The sequence below is a fragment of the Sorghum bicolor genome, chromosome 7 (genome assembly GCF_000003195.3).
Source record: "Sorghum bicolor cultivar BTx623 chromosome 7, Sorghum_bicolor_NCBIv3, whole genome shotgun sequence".
Taxonomy (NCBI): Eukaryota; Viridiplantae; Streptophyta; class Magnoliopsida; order Poales; family Poaceae; genus Sorghum; species Sorghum bicolor.
The window spans coordinates 50,276,765-50,293,699 of record NC_012876.2 but is presented as its reverse complement, the minus strand read 5'-3'; the positions used below and the strand labels follow the sequence as shown (position 1 = coordinate 50,293,699).

At 37.8% G+C, this 16,935-nt stretch overlaps 1 protein-coding gene across 1 annotated transcript; it reads left to right on the top strand.

Moving 5' to 3' along the window:
- On the top strand, positions 3,014 to 8,963 carry LOC8073504 (thioredoxin-like protein CITRX, chloroplastic). Its single transcript, XM_002445394.2, has 4 exons — positions 3,014 to 3,370; positions 3,474 to 3,596; positions 8,298 to 8,378; positions 8,493 to 8,963. Exons 1-4 carry the CDS (start codon positions 3,107 to 3,109, stop codon positions 8,607 to 8,609), a joined length of 585 nt encoding a protein of 194 aa, XP_002445439.1. The 5' UTR covers positions 3,014 to 3,106; the 3' UTR covers positions 8,610 to 8,963.

Genomic DNA, 16,935 nt, shown 5'->3' with positions numbered 1-16,935 from the left:
TTTACTGGCTGTTTGCTTGTCATATGAGCGCTGGTTTGCCTGATGTGGAGTCTATCGTTGCATTGGATAAAGGCTTTGTTTAGTTCACCTCGAAATCCAAAAAGTTTTCAAGATTTTCCGTCACATCGAATCTTGCGGCACATGTATGAAATATTAAATATAGACAAAAATAAAAACTAATTATACAGTTTGTCTGTAAATCACGAGACGAGTCTTTTGATCCTAGTTAGTTCATTATTGAACAATATTTGTCAAATAAAAACGAAAGTGCTACAGTAGCGAAATCCGAAATTTTTTTAGAACTAAACAAGGCCTAAGGCAAGGGCAGATTTGTCCTTTCAGGAAGAAAATAAAATGAAAAGATAGAAATGAATGGGAAAAAACCAACCTAAGAATTTTTAGCCTTCCCGATTTGTCAAATTCTGTGAGGTGGAACTTTTGAAAGGAAACTCAACTTTCGAGATAGCCTGGTTTTACTTTCTCATTATAAAACCAAAATTTTAACCTCGCTTTTTTAAAATGTTTGTTTTGCATCCCTGAGCGGATTTGGATGATGGTCTTGCGCAACGTGGCATCAGGTCAACAACGCCATATCAGCTAAGAGGGGGTAAATCAAACTTTAGCATGTCCAAGAGACTAGCTAAAATTATATTCTAAATTACAAGATTTAGTCATTGTGTAAAATAAAAAACTTACTCCGAGCATCTCTAAGAGACTTTCTAAATCTCACTCTCTAAATCATTATTTTGAGAGCCATTTACATAAAAATTACTTTTTATATTTTTTTTACTTTCCAACAGTTTTGCTGAATCTCATCCGCACTCTAAAGAGTCATTCTCGTCTTCTATATTTGCCTAGCGAAGAACTCAGAATAGACAATTGCTATATTTGGATGACCATTTAGAGAAGTTGTTGGAAATTAGTTTTTCACCAAAATTGCTATTCCTAGCATTTAGGAAGAATATACAAAGTCTCTTGGAGATGCTCTCAAAGCATAGAGTTCCATAACAGACTTTGTATAGGATAGCTAGTGAGGACGACATGCTATATATGACAAGCGAAAGTTTAGGAATAACAAACTTGCTATTTTAGCAAACTAGATAGCACATCTGTTGGAGTTTAACTTTTGCTTTCAAAATGTAAAAATAGCCTAGACAACATGGATAGCATATCTGTTGAAGTTGCTCTTATTGTACTAAACATGACCTAAATAGGATAAAGATACACCATTTACTGATTAAACATGACCTAAATAGGATCAAGTATGTTGCGATTACGCCATTACATGAAGCTTGTGTTCTTATCAAAGTCACCTAAAGTTTTCCATAGTCCAAGTCATTGATATAGACTAATTATAATAGATATGAGAGCATCTACTAGCAAATAAAAAACAAAATATGTGCATAGAAGACTCATAGTTTTGACTTCGGCACCATAAGATACAACATGATTTTAGAAAAACTATGAAATATAGTTTTTTTGGTAAAAATAATTTTTCTATGGATTTTTAAGATGAAACTAGGTTTTTTGATTGCATAAATTTTCCAGAGAACAAATTATTCAAAGAATAATTGTTCAAAAAGAAATAATAGTTGTGTTTATGATGTAAAAATAAATGGTTTTAAAAGTTGAGAGGGTTAAAAATCTAGTTTTATAAATGAGGGTAACAATTTGGACTATCACGAAAGTTTAAGTTTCAAAAAAAAATCTTTTTCACTTCTAAAAAAGACTCTACAAACGAGAGTGCTGGTTCACAAGCCACCGGCAAAAGGCATACTTGTCGTCTTTGGCGCTTCGGCTGGAAGCAGGATGAAACGGATTCGATACGAACGGACCGATATCATATTTATTTTTATATTTTTGATCGGATTCAGATTTGTAACACCCGCCCCAGAGTTTAATAGGATTAATAGGAGACTCATACCAACAAGTTGCAACTTCTTTTTCGGAAGCCCGTCTCCAAAGAACTCTAAAGTTAAGCGTGCTTGGCCTAGAGCAATTTAGGGAAGGGTGACCGACCGGGAAGTAGTTCCCGGGTGCGCACGAGTGAGGACAAAGTGTGCAGAAAAGACTAGTGTTGGTCTGTGGGGGCTGACTATGTCCTAGAAAAGTTGCCAGATGGACTATGTCCTAGAAAAGTTGCCAGATGTAAGCGGACCCGGCCTCGTGGAGGCGGGAGCCGACTCTCGCGGTTTCACAGGCGCGTGTGCAGAAAAGACTCTGACTATGTCCTAGAAAAGCTACCAGATGTAAGTGGGCCCGGCCTCGTGGAGGCGGGACGTTACCGACTCTCGCGGTTTCACGGGCGCGTGTGAGGACAAAGTGTGCTGACTATGTCCTAGAAAAGCTGCCAGATGTAAGCGGACCCGGCCTCGTGGAGGCGGGACGTTACAGAATGGTATCATAGCCGACGACAAAGTGTGCTGACTATGTCCTAGAAAAGCTGCCAGATGTAAGCGGGCCCGGCCTCGTGGAGGCGGGACGTTACAGAATGGTATCATAGCCGAAAAGTGTGCAGAAAAGACTAGTGTTGGTCTGTGGGGGCTGACTATGTCCTAGAAAAGCTGCCAGATGTAAACGGGCCCGGCCTCGTGGAGGCGGGACGTTACAGAATTGAATACGAAAAATATCAATTATGTTGGATAAGATATAATTGGACGTCAACATTATAAATATATGATTTAAATATTCAGATACGAATACGGTATCGAATGTTGAATATTCGGATTCAGATACGGACAAATCTAAACCCTTCTAAACGAATTTGGTCTCAAATACGATCGGGGCCTTGTTTAGTTCGCGATAGGAAATATTTCGTGACACTGTAGCACTTTCGTTTGTTTGTGATAATAATTGTCCAATCATTAACTAACTAGGTTTAAAAGATTCATCTTGTTAATTTCGACCAAACTGTGTAATTAGTTTTTATTTTTATCTATATTTAATACTCCATGTATATATGATTCTATGTAACAGAGAATTTTGGAAGTAAACAAGGCCCGGAAAATTTCATACCTAGCTGCAACTGCAAGTGAAACCGGCCCATTTCCACGGAGTCTACCGGATAGGATTTGTCTCCCCTCCACCGCCCCTCTCCATTTCCGCCATGGCTGCGGCCGCCGCGTTCCCGTCGGCGTGCGCCGCTGGTTCCCTTCCTCGTGCACCCTCCCTGACCCCTGTGCGTCTTCTTCTCCCCGTTCCGCTCTCCCCCGCGCGCTGGGACCGCTCCCGCGGCTGCAGCAGCCGCCTCGTTGGCGTAGGCGCCAGCAGCATCCGCCGCGCGCCAACCCTTCGACGGAACGCCTCCGCGGAGACGGTGGTTCCCTACGTGCCGGGCTCCGGCAAGTACATAGCGCCGGACTACCTCGTGGTACGCAGCACGGTTCACTCGATCGCAAATCTTTGTGCACCTCAGCACTCGGCAGTCGGTGGGTTCGAGTCTGAGCGGTGCTTTGCATTGTTCGTGGTTGCAGAGGAAGGTGTCGGCCGAGGAGGTGCAGGAGCTGGTGAGGGGGCACAGGAAGGTGCCGCTCATCGTTGACTTCTACGCGACCTGGTGCGGGCCCTGTGTTCAGATGGCGCAGGACATCGAGATGGTGAGCCACGCTCCCTGCCGGTTTTCCATCCTTTGGTTCTGTTTGTTCCTGTGTGAATGATGTTTTTTTTTTTTGATAACGTGTGTGACTGATGCTACCTTGGAGAAATTGGCTATTATAGGACTCCAAACGTTGAGTTTCTCTATAATAGGACTTCTAACGTTTGTTTCTCCCAAATAGGACTCCAAACAATTATAATCAGCTCTAATGACATTTTGTTTCATTTTTAATCTGTTTGGCCATCTAAAAATACATGTATTTTTCGTGTTGACCCTATTACCCTTCAACTATTGTATGGTGTGTGTGGCCAGCCAGGTACAGTATTAGCTCATTTGTCACGGTCATGGTCATCACGTCGCGTCGGAGTAAGCCCGTTTATATGCTTTACTGGCAGGTGAAGGCGATTGCCGAGAAGCTGCTAATTCTTTTAGATTTGTGCGTGTTTTTTTCTGAAGTAAATATAACAACGTTCCAAGTAATATATAACAAGACTTGATTTATACACAATTATAAGTAATATATGACAGCAAGAATTTAGCAACGAGTTCATCTCATAAAACCATGTTTTGTAGTACAAACAAGTTTATCCCAAAAGACCATAATGTGGTTCCAAACAGAATCAATGTCGTATGAAATAAATCATGAGGTTACATCTCATCACAACTAAAATGCTCCATCATCAAATGTTTAGCTTTCTCCTTTTTGGAGTCATCTTTTTTGGTGGCACCGGGGTAGGCATCCTCACGGGGCTAGCGTTGTTGGTTTGTACTGATGTGCTCTCTCCAAGTAACATTGCCAGCTTGCTGCACATAAATAGTATCGGCAATTAGATGTATATATAAAACAATTATTGTATACAGGTACTAGCTTACCACAATTGAACTTGTCATGGTCAAAACAAATGACGATCAACAAGTTCAAGTGACGCCCAGCATGCGTATGCATCCATTTACGACTATACGTACGTGCATGCTAACTGGCTAGCTAGCCGTGTATATGACACACATATACGTTGCATGGACATATGTTAAAGACCTGTAGGTCATTTGTGCATGGGAATGCAATATATCATTTATATAGAATTTGACCACATATTATTCACATTTATTTAATGTAAGAATATCACGCATATTATAGGTGAGCCAAAAAATGTATCAACAGTACAGTAAATGTGTTAATATTCTTTACCTTCTAGTGATCCTTCCTGGACTATCTCGTAGGATTTCATCCCTGGTTGGCCTCCGTGGGGTGCTAGGTTCCGCCAGTCCTTCTTTTGTAACATTCTTCCTAGGTTGCCTACGCTTCCTACAAGTGATGAAATAAATTAATATTGATATTTTCATTCTAGTTAGTTGATAAAGAAAATAATAAATTACCCCTTTTTTGCTGTCCCATTGTATGGGCACTTGGAACTAGCTTGCCTGTGACCTTTTTCTCCGCATCGTTTGCAAGTCATTGGTCCTCTGATCATCTTCTGTCCCTTTGCATTTGTTGGAACAATATCATTATCTCCTTCACCCTCATCCCACCCCTTCTCACCTTCACCCTCATTGGTAGATTTTCCTTTCTTCCTGTGTCCACCCTCATCCCATCCCTTGATTCTTAGTTTTCTCATTCTTCCAGCAGATAATTTAGTCAGAGGTGCACCAACGCCAAATGGTAGGTCAACATGTGGCCACTGTGTTTTATCTGTCATTGGCTCAATCTCTCTACCATAAGCAGCCCTGAATCTATTCACAGAGTAGTAGTTATGCACAAACTGTTCTAGATCCACTCCCCTTTGGCGGGTTGCATAGGCCAATACATGTTGACATGGCTTACCAGTGTGCTGCCATTCAAGACAAGTACATGTTCTTTGGCCTAGCTTGACAATATGCCTCACAGAAATGGCTCTGCTATGGTCCCACACCTCTGCACTCCAGTTAGAACATGGTACAATTTTTAGGTGTCCCAAACCTCTAGTGTTTGCCCTTAGCTGAACCATAATTGCTGGGAGTATCCTGCCTTCAGGTAGCCTGTATGCAATAATTCTTCTCTTGTTCCACAATACCATGATCATTTCTCTAATCTTATCAGCAAGGTCAGCAACCGGTAAGTCCTTATGGTCTCTAATCCAGTTATTAAATGACTCTGCAATGTTACTAGTTATATAGTCACACTTAATTTCTGGATTGAAACCACACCTGTACCATAATAGCTTATGATTTGCCTTTAACCATTGCACTGATGCAGCTGATTCACTTATCATTTTTGCTATATTGTCATAGAAAATCTCCTCTGTGTAAGCCCTTGCAGCAGGATATATCTGACCACTTGCAACTTGGAGTTGTAACCTGCATCCTCTCACTAGACACACATTCATGTTTATCAACTAACACGGTTACCTACAAAAATAAAAAAAATATTAAATTACATAACAAGATGAACGATTGAACTAAGTTATCCAAAAAAATATTTTACCTCCACAGTAGCGCTGCCATCTAGTTTGGACCCATTTATCCTCCAAGGACAAGGGCCCGTCGATTCATCACCAGACTTGCAAAAACCCCTATATTTCTTCGTAGTTGACTTCTCTACTCGTAAATGGAACTCCTTCTTGATGGCATATGTCCGCACTGCCAGCTTGAACTCTTCCATTGTTGGGTACTGTGTCCCAACCTTCACTGACGGGTTGTTCTTATCATATGAAATGACGATCTCACCTGGTACAACATCATTAGTAGGAATGGCAGCACCATCAACATCTTGACCAAGCTCATTATCATTGCATTGTTCATCCATTCGACAATCAGTTGCTTGTGTGGGTATATTTGGTGTGCCCTCATCTCCCAATCCCAAAAGCTCACACATCTGACTCTCGCTCATGAGTTCAATTCGACCTTCATTATCAACTGTCTCAACTATCTGTATGGTAGACCAATCAATTCTTTCTGTATTTTCGACATCATTTACTTGGGGCCTACAAAAAAGCAAAATCTAGTTATTGTACTAGTAACATTGATACTAATAAATACATTGACATTTTATAGTACAAACTTACTATATATGATATATAGTACGATAATTGATGTTTTACACAGCTGTATAGATCAAGCATATATTGAACTTTCGCGACCAGATTGGCTGCATGGTCCTCGCAAAAAAAAAGATAGGCTGCATGGTCTAGTACTATACTGCTTCTGCATGGTCTAGTACTATATTGCTTGATTCCAGATAGTACGCAGGCATGCAACGCTTGGTTGCTAGCAAACCAGAGTGTTTGATTTTACACCAATCTAATTAATTTTCTCTCGATAACCCTAGGTCACATATTACTAAAGTATTTCCATGCCTTGAGCAAACTGAATATTACAAATAAATGACCAGGCGCTGAAAGGAAAAATCCTTAGAGGCAATACCTCTGCACATCAAGCACCGGAAGGTTCAACTCTGTTATCGGATGATGAACTGTGGGCAGCAGAACTCTTGCTAGAGCTGTGGCATCGTCGCTGCGATTCTCCAATGGAGACTGTGGAAGGTGATCTACCGTGGCTTGCTCTCCAGGAACCACGTCAGGATGTGCACCGGGCGCCGCAGCAGCCTGGGCAGCAGGCCCCGACGCGCCTAGGGCTAAGGCAGCAGGCCTTGACGTGGCGTCGACATCCATGGCGATCGTCCGAGCGGTGATATCTTCGGCCGGAGGTTCTCCCTCCATGGAGGGCAGATCGCTCGCGTGGGGGAGGGAAGGAGGGCTGACGGTCGATCTCCACGGCGAAGCGGCGGCGGCGGTGTTCACGTGTGTGAGGAGGAGCGACGGCGTCTCGTGTCTAATAGATGAATCGATGAAATTGAGTACCATATGATAGGTGAAGGGTAAAAGGGTCAATACGAAAAATACATGTATTTTTAGATGACAAAAGAGATTAAAAAATAAACAAAATATCATTAGAGCTGATTGTAATTGTTTGGAGTCCTATTTGGGAGAAACAAATATTAGGAATCCTATTATAGAGAAACCCAATGTTTGGAGTCCTATAATAGCCAATTTCTCGCTACCTTGGCCAACACAAATACACAATACCTGTCTGTGAAGTTGCAACCAATGGGACCAGTGATAGAAACAAGTTCTGTGTGCGCACTTTCAGTGCGCAGAAACTATGCGATGAAATGGAAAGGAATGTGGTAGCAGCTATGCTGAGCATAGGTTCTGCTGGATTAAGCTGTTATATGCGGAGTTTCTGACAATATATAAATACCTTCATTGGACAATTTAGTCTAGATGATATCAGGCTGTATATCATTTGAGAGGAATTTAGACAGCTTGGTAGCTGGTGTAGTCTGGTATTGGACAAGTTGACAAGGCCTCCGAGGGGAATTTAGACAGTTTAGAATTTTCATCTGAAATGAACTAAAAAGGAAACTATATTTCTGAAAATAATAGAAGACTTCCCTAACAAATATTAGTATTCTTAGCAATTAGCGATTCTTCTTTTGTTTCTTTTGAAAATAATGTGAAAAGATGACCAAGAAGAAAAAATCTTGATGAAAACCACTTTTGGATTTTTAGCTTCTATTAAAGCATAATCAGTCACTTGGGGGTTCTGTTTAATTATTGCTGGTATCTTGAATCTTGGAGCTGTTTGCATTTATGTTTATCTAATTGCTCTGCCTATGTTGATACATCATGCCGTATCTCTAAACAGTCCTTTCAATATATTGCAGCTTGCAGTTGAGTATGAGGACAATGCCCTGTTTGTGAAGGTGGACACAGATGATGAATATGAATTTGCAAAAGACATGCAGGTACACCCAAGATGGCACTCGTTGAAGCCAACAAAGTGTTGATTACATGCTTATTTAGGTTTCTCCTTTTTTTATCCTTTCAATTATTGAAGTCACTAATGCTGAAACATTCAGGTAAGAGGACTTCCAACGCTTTATTTCTTCAGTCCAGATCAAAACAAAGACGCCATACGCACTGAGGGGCTAATTCCTACGGATATGATCAGAAACATCATTGACAACGAGTTATGACAGCTGATAGATTATTGTATTAGGCACGTAGGCAATGTTTTCTGTTTGTAGCAGATGACAATTTTGTCATGAGGCTAAGTATTACCACTAGGTACTAGTTTGGTGTGCTTGATGTTTTGTTTTGCTCCAATGGTAGGGTTTCCTCTGTGCAAATTGTTACCTTGCTGTTTTTGTATCGTGCTTTTTTTATCCTCATCAAAATCTAGGTTATGTTGTGCTGTTCTCAGTTAGGTCTGTGTGATCATTTTCATCCCTCCAAATGTTAAGATGGCTTTGGCTCAGATTGGTCCTCAAATTTTAATAGAACCAATTTGGTTCTGGAGCTGGCATTCTGGGCTTAAATTTTGTCGCGAACATGGGATGGCACAGTTATTGATTTTCTCACACCGAATGTCTTTTCTGCTTGCAATTGCAAGGAATGAGACCAGCCAATTCGATTATTGCATGGATGGTTAAAGGGAGGACTAAGGTAGTCTCAGTGGATGTTTCACCAGAATGTCATGTATATTTATTAGAGCGCCATGTTAGTAAAACTACACTTTTTGCATGAAATGAAGAGAAGAGAGAAGGAAGTAGTTTCACCATGGTGAAACTCCGCGGGCGTTGTTTTCCACGCGGTGAATCGGGATGAAATCCTCACTGAGAGCCAAATCGTTTCACCATCTTGCATGTGATCCAATCATTTTGTAGCAATTAAATGCTTTGCTTAGCCTTGGAAACAACAAAGTGAAATGCTCCATTGCTAGGGTTATTTCATAGATGGTTTCATTTCAATCTCGATGATGTGTTGGTATGTGAAACCGTGCAGTGACACTGATATTTTTCATACACGCGCTAAATTAGGTAGACCATCCTTAGTGAGGGTTACCGAATTTCATGACCTTGACAACGTATCCATATTTTAGAAACAGTGTAGAAGGGTCTTATGGAGATGAAATTCTCTCTACTCTCATAAAACTCTTATAATATCTCTTTTCATTGATGCAGTGTTACATTAGCATATTTAATATGCATAAAATTCTAATAAAACTCTATTAAAACTGGTCTTAAGCGACAACAGCTGAAAAAATGCGCGAGGTATGGAACAATTAGTTACTTTTTATCTATATTTAATGTTCCATGCATACTTCAAAATCTTTAAAATTTGGGAACTAAACAAAGCCTTAGTTCGTGTCCGAAAACTTTTCGGGGCTGCTGTAGCACTTTCATTTGTATTATTATCTAATTATGGTCTAACTAAGTTTAAAAGATTCGTCTCGCATATTACAAACAAATTATGTGATTAGTTATATTTTTTATTTATATTTAGCGCTATATTTATGTACCGTAAAAATCTGAAAAAATGGCTTTTGGAAGAAGGCCTTAGGCCCTGTTTAGTTCCCCACCCAAAATTTTTTCATCCATCCCATCGAACCTTTGGACACAAGCATGGAACATTAAATGTACATAAAAAAAATAAACTAATTACACAGTTTGGTTGAAAATCGCGAGACGAATCTTTTAAGCCTAGTTACTCCATAATTAGCCTTAAGTGCTACAGTAACCCACATGTGCTAATAATAGATTAATTATGCTTAATAGATTTGTCTTGCAGTTTCCTGACGAGCTATGTAATTTGTTTTTTTATTAGTTTCTAAAAACTCCTCCCGACATCTTTACGACAAATTTGATGTGACACCCAAAAAAATTTTCATTTCCAATCTACACGGGGCCTTAGGGCACCTACAACGGATGCCGGAGTGCTGTCTACAAAGATGTATATTTGCAAAATACACCCTCCAAAACAGTATTGAATGAAGTGAGATAGGTTAGCCGGCGTCTGGTGAGGCGACAGCAGCGGCGCGTGCTCCGAGAGACTTCTTTATCCAGCAGCGCTCATGGGGATCTAGTTGTGGCCAACGTCCTGTAGTCTAGTGTCACCTTGCTGTTTTTCTATAGAAAAATAAAAGAAGAAATACACTTATAATACAATTATACTTCCCTCTACTGGTAACAAACGTGAACCATACTTCTCGTGATGCTTTGGTAGTGCTTGCTCTGTATGTAATTTTGCTTGTGACCTGTTATATGGTTTTACCTTTTTTATGTGAACTAATTAAACATGCCAATATATGGAACCTGCAATTCTAGCTACTAAATGTTTTCATCTACAGAAACTTGGTTCAGTATTTGATTTATGAGAAAGAAGATTCATGTTATATTTGATTTATAAAATATATATTACATTATATACAATGTATATGATTTACTTTGAAGGATTTGTTTTGTATCAATTAGCAACATAGTGATATATACAAATGATATTCACGATTGATCATGACTACATGCAAACATTAATCAATTCGTGAGCTGTCTATGGATTGTACGAGCTGTCTGTTTAGCCATATATGTTGCAAATTCCAAAAATTTATAGACAGCAGCTGTCTCTCCGTTGTACATGCCCTTTAGAATTGTGCTATACGCTCGACGAGTCCCCGTGTGTCTACCTGCTTCGTCGATACATGCTGCAGCTGCATGTCCTGCAAGTTCCGGCTGTCATTAATTAATTAATTAATAATAAACAATAACTTAGGCTCGGTTTGGTTACCTTTGTTAAAGTTTATCGTCTATCACATCAAATATTTGGACATATGTATTGAGTATTAAATATAGACTAATTATAAAACTAAAAACATAGCTAGAGAGTAATTTACGAGATGAATTTTTTAAATTTAATTAGTCTATAATTAAACATTAAATATCAAATAAAATAAAAATAATACAGTACATATTAAACTTTAATAACTCAAATCAAATACTCTTTTAAGGCCTTGTTTAGTTGATAAAATGAAAAGTTTTTGGACACTGTAGCAATTTCATTTGTTCGTAGCAAATATTATTCAATTATAAACTAACCAAGTTTAATAGATTCATCTCACGATTTATATACAAACTGTATAATTAGTTTTTATTTTTGATTATATTTAATATTTTATGCATATATGTCTCAAAATTTAATGTGATAAAAAATTTTAAAAAGTTTTTTGTTTTTGTTAAACGAGGCCTTTCTACAAAAGTCGTGACGAGATAGAGATGCATGCGTCCTTATCCGTTGTCCTCGTACATGTCAACTGAACACGTCATCTGCTCGCAGCCGCATGCGCAAGCTGCTGCTGCGCCAGCGAATACTGCTGCTGCTACGCGCCTGCTACTGCTGCGCGCCGCTGCTTGGCTGCACGCGCCCCTATACGCCTCTGCCTGCTGCTACTTTAGTGCGTGTTTTAAATACTAGGGCTTGTTTAGTTCACGTAAGACTATCTCCAACAATCGTCATCCAAAATACAAGACCTATTTGTCCTTTGGCTAACGCTACAGGTAAAAGGTTTTATACCTATTTTTAGTCTTCTCCAACAACAAGACCTAAAAGACAACACTCTCTGCAAATAGGTCTCGAGGAGAGAGGATACCCAAATTTGGGTTATGCCTCTCATGATACTCATAATGGGTCTTCTGTATAGGTACTCTGTTGGAGGCTATAGGTATTGTGTTGGAGACCCATTTTAGGTTTGGGTTCCCAAATGGGTCTCCTGTTGGAGATAGCCTAAAAATCAAAAACTTTTCAAGATTTTTCGTCACTTTAGGCCTTATTCAGTTTACAAAAATTTTCAAGATTTTTTGTCCCATCGAATCTTTGATATGAAATATTAAATATAGACGAAAATAAAAACTAATTGCACAGTTTACCCGTAATTTGTGAGATGAATCTTTTGAGCCTAGTTACTTCGTGATTGGAAAATGTTTGTCAAATAAAAACAAAAGTGCTACAGTAGCCAAAAACCAAAATTTTTACAAACTAAACAAGGCCTTATTTAGTTCCGAAAACTTTTTGGTTTTTAAAACTGTAGCACTTTCGTTTTTATTTAATAAACATTATCCAATTATGAAGTAACTAGGTTTAAAAGATTCATCTCGCGATTTACAGGTAAATTGTGCAATTAGTTTTTATTTTTGTCTATATTTAGTGCTCCATGTATGTGTCGCAAGATTCGATGTGACGAGGAATCTTGAAAACTTTTTGGTTTGGCCTTGTTTAGTTCCAAAATTTTTTACAAAATAGGAATAGTAGCACTTCCGTTTATATTTGACAAATATTATCTAATCATGAACTAACTAGGCTCAAAAGATTCATCTCGTCAATTCCGACCAAACTGTGTAATTAGTTTTTATTTTCATCTATCTTTAATATTCCATGCATGCGTCTAAAGATTTGATGTGACAAAAAATCTGAAAAATTTTGCAAAATTTTTGAGAAACTAAACAAGGCGTTCACCCCATAAACCAAAAACTTTTCAAGATTCTCCGTCACATCGAATCTTGTGGCATGGGGCCTTAAATATAGACGAAAATAAAAACTAATTACACAATTTACCTGTAAATCGCGAGATGAATCTTTTAAGCCTAGTTACTCCATAATTGGACAATTTTTGTCAAATAAAAACGAAAGTGCTACCGTTCCAAAAACCAAAAAGTTTTCGGAACTAAACAAAGCCCGAATCTTGCGGCACATGCATAGAACATTAAATATAGACAAAAATAAAAACTAATTGCATAATTTATCTGTAAATCACGAGATGAATCTTTTAAACCTAGTTACTATGATTGGACAATGTTTGTCAAATAAAAATGAAAGTGCTACAGTTTCAAAAATTTAAAAGTTTTCGGAACTAAACAAGGCCTAGGGCGTTTAGGCCTTGTTTAGTTCCCGAAATTTTTTTAGTTTTAACTACTATAGCACTTTCGTTTGTATATGATAATTATTGTTCAATTATGGACTAACTAGGCTCAAAAGATTCGTCTCGTAAATTACTGGTAAATTGTAGAATTATTTTTTGTTTTTGATTATATTTAATGCTCTATGTATACGTATAAAGATTTGATGTGATGGGGAATCTTGAAATTTTTTTGAAACTAAACAAGGCCTTAGTTACAATTTATTTTACAAAATAGACATTTGTATTTGACAAATGTTGTCTAATTATAGATTTACTAGACTCAAAAGATTCGGCTCATAAATTACAGATAAACTATGTAATTAGTTATTTTTAATATATATTTAATGTTCTATATATATGCCGCAAGATTCGATGTGATGCATGCATGGAATATTAAATATAGATAAAAATTAACTAATTACATATTTTATCTGTAATTTACGAGACGAATCTTTTGGCCTTAATTAATCTATGATTAGACAATAATTATCAAATACAAACGAAAGTGTTACAGTAACCAAACATAAAAAAATTCACGAATTAAAAAAGGTCTAAGTGAAACAATTAAAATGTACGCTTGCAAAAAATTATATAGCCATTACCATATATGTAACATCTTGATAAAAACATTTACAATATATTTTTGAAACATTTGAAACATACAATTGTAACTTACACGTATAGCCACTACAATATATGTAACATCTAGATAAAATATTTACAATATATTTTTAAAATTGGTGAAATATTTGAAATATATAATTGCAACATACGTATATAGCCACTACAATATATGTAATATCTAGATAAAACAATTGCAACATATATTCGAAATAGATGAAATATTTTAAACACATAAATAATATACGTGTATAGCCATTGCAACATATGCAACACAAGATGATCTCAATGCCATGGAGTGATGCATAGGTGGGCGGTGCTGAGCTCATACACACAAAAATTAGTTTTTATTTTAATATACATGCATTTTAGCCTTATTTAGTTCCTAAAAATTTTTGGGTTTAGCTACTATACCACTTTCATTTGTGTTTGGCATTATTATCCAACCATGAACTAACTAAGCTTAAAAGATTCGCCTGTTAAATTACAGATAAACTGTGTAATTAGTTATTTTTTAATCTATATTTAATGTTCCATATATGTGTCAAATATTCGATGTGTCGATAAATCTTGAAAATTTTTGAAACTATACAAGGCCTTTATGGGTGTTTGGCTGGGGTGTTAAATTTTAACAGATATTGTAGCATTTTCGTCTTATTTGGTAATTAGTGTCCAATCATGAACTAATTAGGCTTAAAAGATTCGTCTCGCAAATTACTCTTTAGCTGTGTTTTTAGTTACGTAAATAGTCTATATTTAGTACTCCATGCAAGCGTATCGGTACCAACTAAACATGGCCTAATGATAGCTAGCTGTAGGAGGAGGAGGCAAATTAAGGCTTTGTTTAGTTCCAAAAGTTTTTAAGATTTCTCGTTATACCGAATCTTTGGACGTATACATAGAGTATTAAATATAGATAAAAAATAATTAATTATACAGTTTATTTGATCTTTTAAGTCTAGTTAGCCTATAGTTAGACAATACTTAATAGATATAAACGAAAATGCTATAGTAGTCAAGCCCAAAAAATTTCGCCAACTAAACAAGGCGTGAAAGACAGAGACCTATAAAATAGGATATTGGCCTTGTTTAGTTACTCCTAAAAATAAAAAACTTTTCAAGATTTCCAGTCACATCAAATCTTGCATACATACATAAAAATATTAAATATAGATAAAAATTAACTAATTACACAGTTTAATTATAATTTATGAGATGAACTTTTGGAGTCCTGTTAGTCCATATTTAGGCCTTGTTCAGTTCGCGAAAATTTTTAGATTTCGCTAATGTAGCATTTTCGTTTTTATTTAACAATTATTGTCCAATCATAGACTAACTACGTTTAAAAAATTTGTCTCACAAATTACAGATAAACTGTGTAATTAATTTTTTTTTAATTTCTATTTAATGATTTATCCATGTGTCGTAAGATTCGATATGACGAGGAATCTTGAAAAATTTTGAGACTAAGAGGCTGTTTGACATTGCTCCACAAACTCTGCTCCACAAACTTTACCGTGGAGCAGCTCCACAAAAAACTAAAGTCTCTGGAGTACCTCTTTAGGTGCTCTCACAACTCCATGTTTTTTTCTCGAACTGAGTGCGTGGAGCTGAAACCGCTTGGCTAAAAAACATAGAGCGAAGCTGAAAAACGTGGAGCGGAGCAGTCCCAAACACCCCTAAACAAGGCCTTAGAGCATCTTCAACGGTTTTGCAAATTTCGTTTTGCAAAACAAGGAGTTTGTCAAGTCTTAAATCAATATGCCAAGTTACAAAATTTAGTGTCTCCAATGGTTTTGGCAAAATTGAGTTGGCAAAACTAAATGGTGGACCCGGTCGTTATTTTTTCACGCGTTCTCCAACTACGGTAGCAGACGACGACGCTTGTGGAAGTGTTTCTATCGTGAGGCGGACGGCGGCAAGTGCTGACTTTGTGTCGTGATCGGGACGGCGCCGTGTGTGGAGGGGTTTCTTCGCGAGGCGGACGGCGACGCGTGGTGAGACTTTGTGTCACGAAGAGAAAGTCGGAGGCCGATCGGGGCTTTGTGTCACGATATATCGCGATGGAAGTTTGCTCTATATGGCGCGAAGAGGAGTCGGAGACGCGTGGGAGATCGGAAACCGCGCGGGAGGAGAGACCGATCGGCCTTTGCCAAGTCGTCCGGGGTTTGGCAAAAATGCCAAGTTTCCTCCCTCATTTGCCAACTTTACCAAAATACAAAACTCAAATGCAAAACTATTGGATACCTCAATTTGAGTTTTTTGGCAAATTAGTCAAATACAAACATTAATTGCAAAACTGTCCAAGGGTTTTGCATTTGAGGTTTGCATTTGAGTAATTTGCCAAAAAGCTCCAAAAGAGGTATCCAACGGTTTTGCATTTGGAGTTTGCAATTTGGGCAACTTGGCAAATGAGGGAGCAAACTTGGCAAAAATCCAACCTGTGGATGACTTTGCAAACCCGATCGCGCGAGCAAAGTCACGCGCGAGGAAAGCACGCGCGCTTGGGGACCTTCTATTTTTATCCTTTGTCAAGTCTAAATGCCAATTCCCTTGGAGATGACCTATTTTTATCCTTTGCATTTTGTTATGAGATTTTGCAAATAGCAACAAATGTCAAGTCAATTTGCCAAAGCCTTTGGAGATGCTCTTAGATAATAATTGACAAATAATATACTCAATCCATCCCAAATTGTAAGTCGTTTGACTTTTTTAATGTCAAGTTTGACCACTCGTCTTATTCAAAGTTTTGTACAAAATATCACTTGTTTTTGTTGTGTATTGGTTTATTAATAAAAGTTCTTCAAGGATGACTTAAAATTTGACTATATTTGCACAAATTTTTTGAATAAGACGAGTGGTCAAACTTGAGGTAAAAAAAGTCAAACGACTTACAATTTGGAATGGAGGGAGTATAAACGAAAGTGCTAGACCTTGCGCAAAATATTGTGACG

Excerpts from the sequence above, each read along its gene's own strand:
- LOC8073504 (XM_002445394.2), top strand. The coding sequence starts at position 3,107 with ATGGCTGCGGCCGCCGCGTTCCCGTCGGCGTGCGCCGCTGGTTCCCTT. Across the intron at positions 3,371-3,473 it reads TAGCGCCGGACTACCTCGTG|AGGAAGGTGTCGGCCGAGGA; the intron begins GTACGCAGCACG and ends TCGTGGTTGCAG. Across the intron at positions 3,597-8,297 it reads TGGCGCAGGACATCGAGATG|CTTGCAGTTGAGTATGAGGA; the intron begins GTGAGCCACGCT and ends AATATATTGCAG.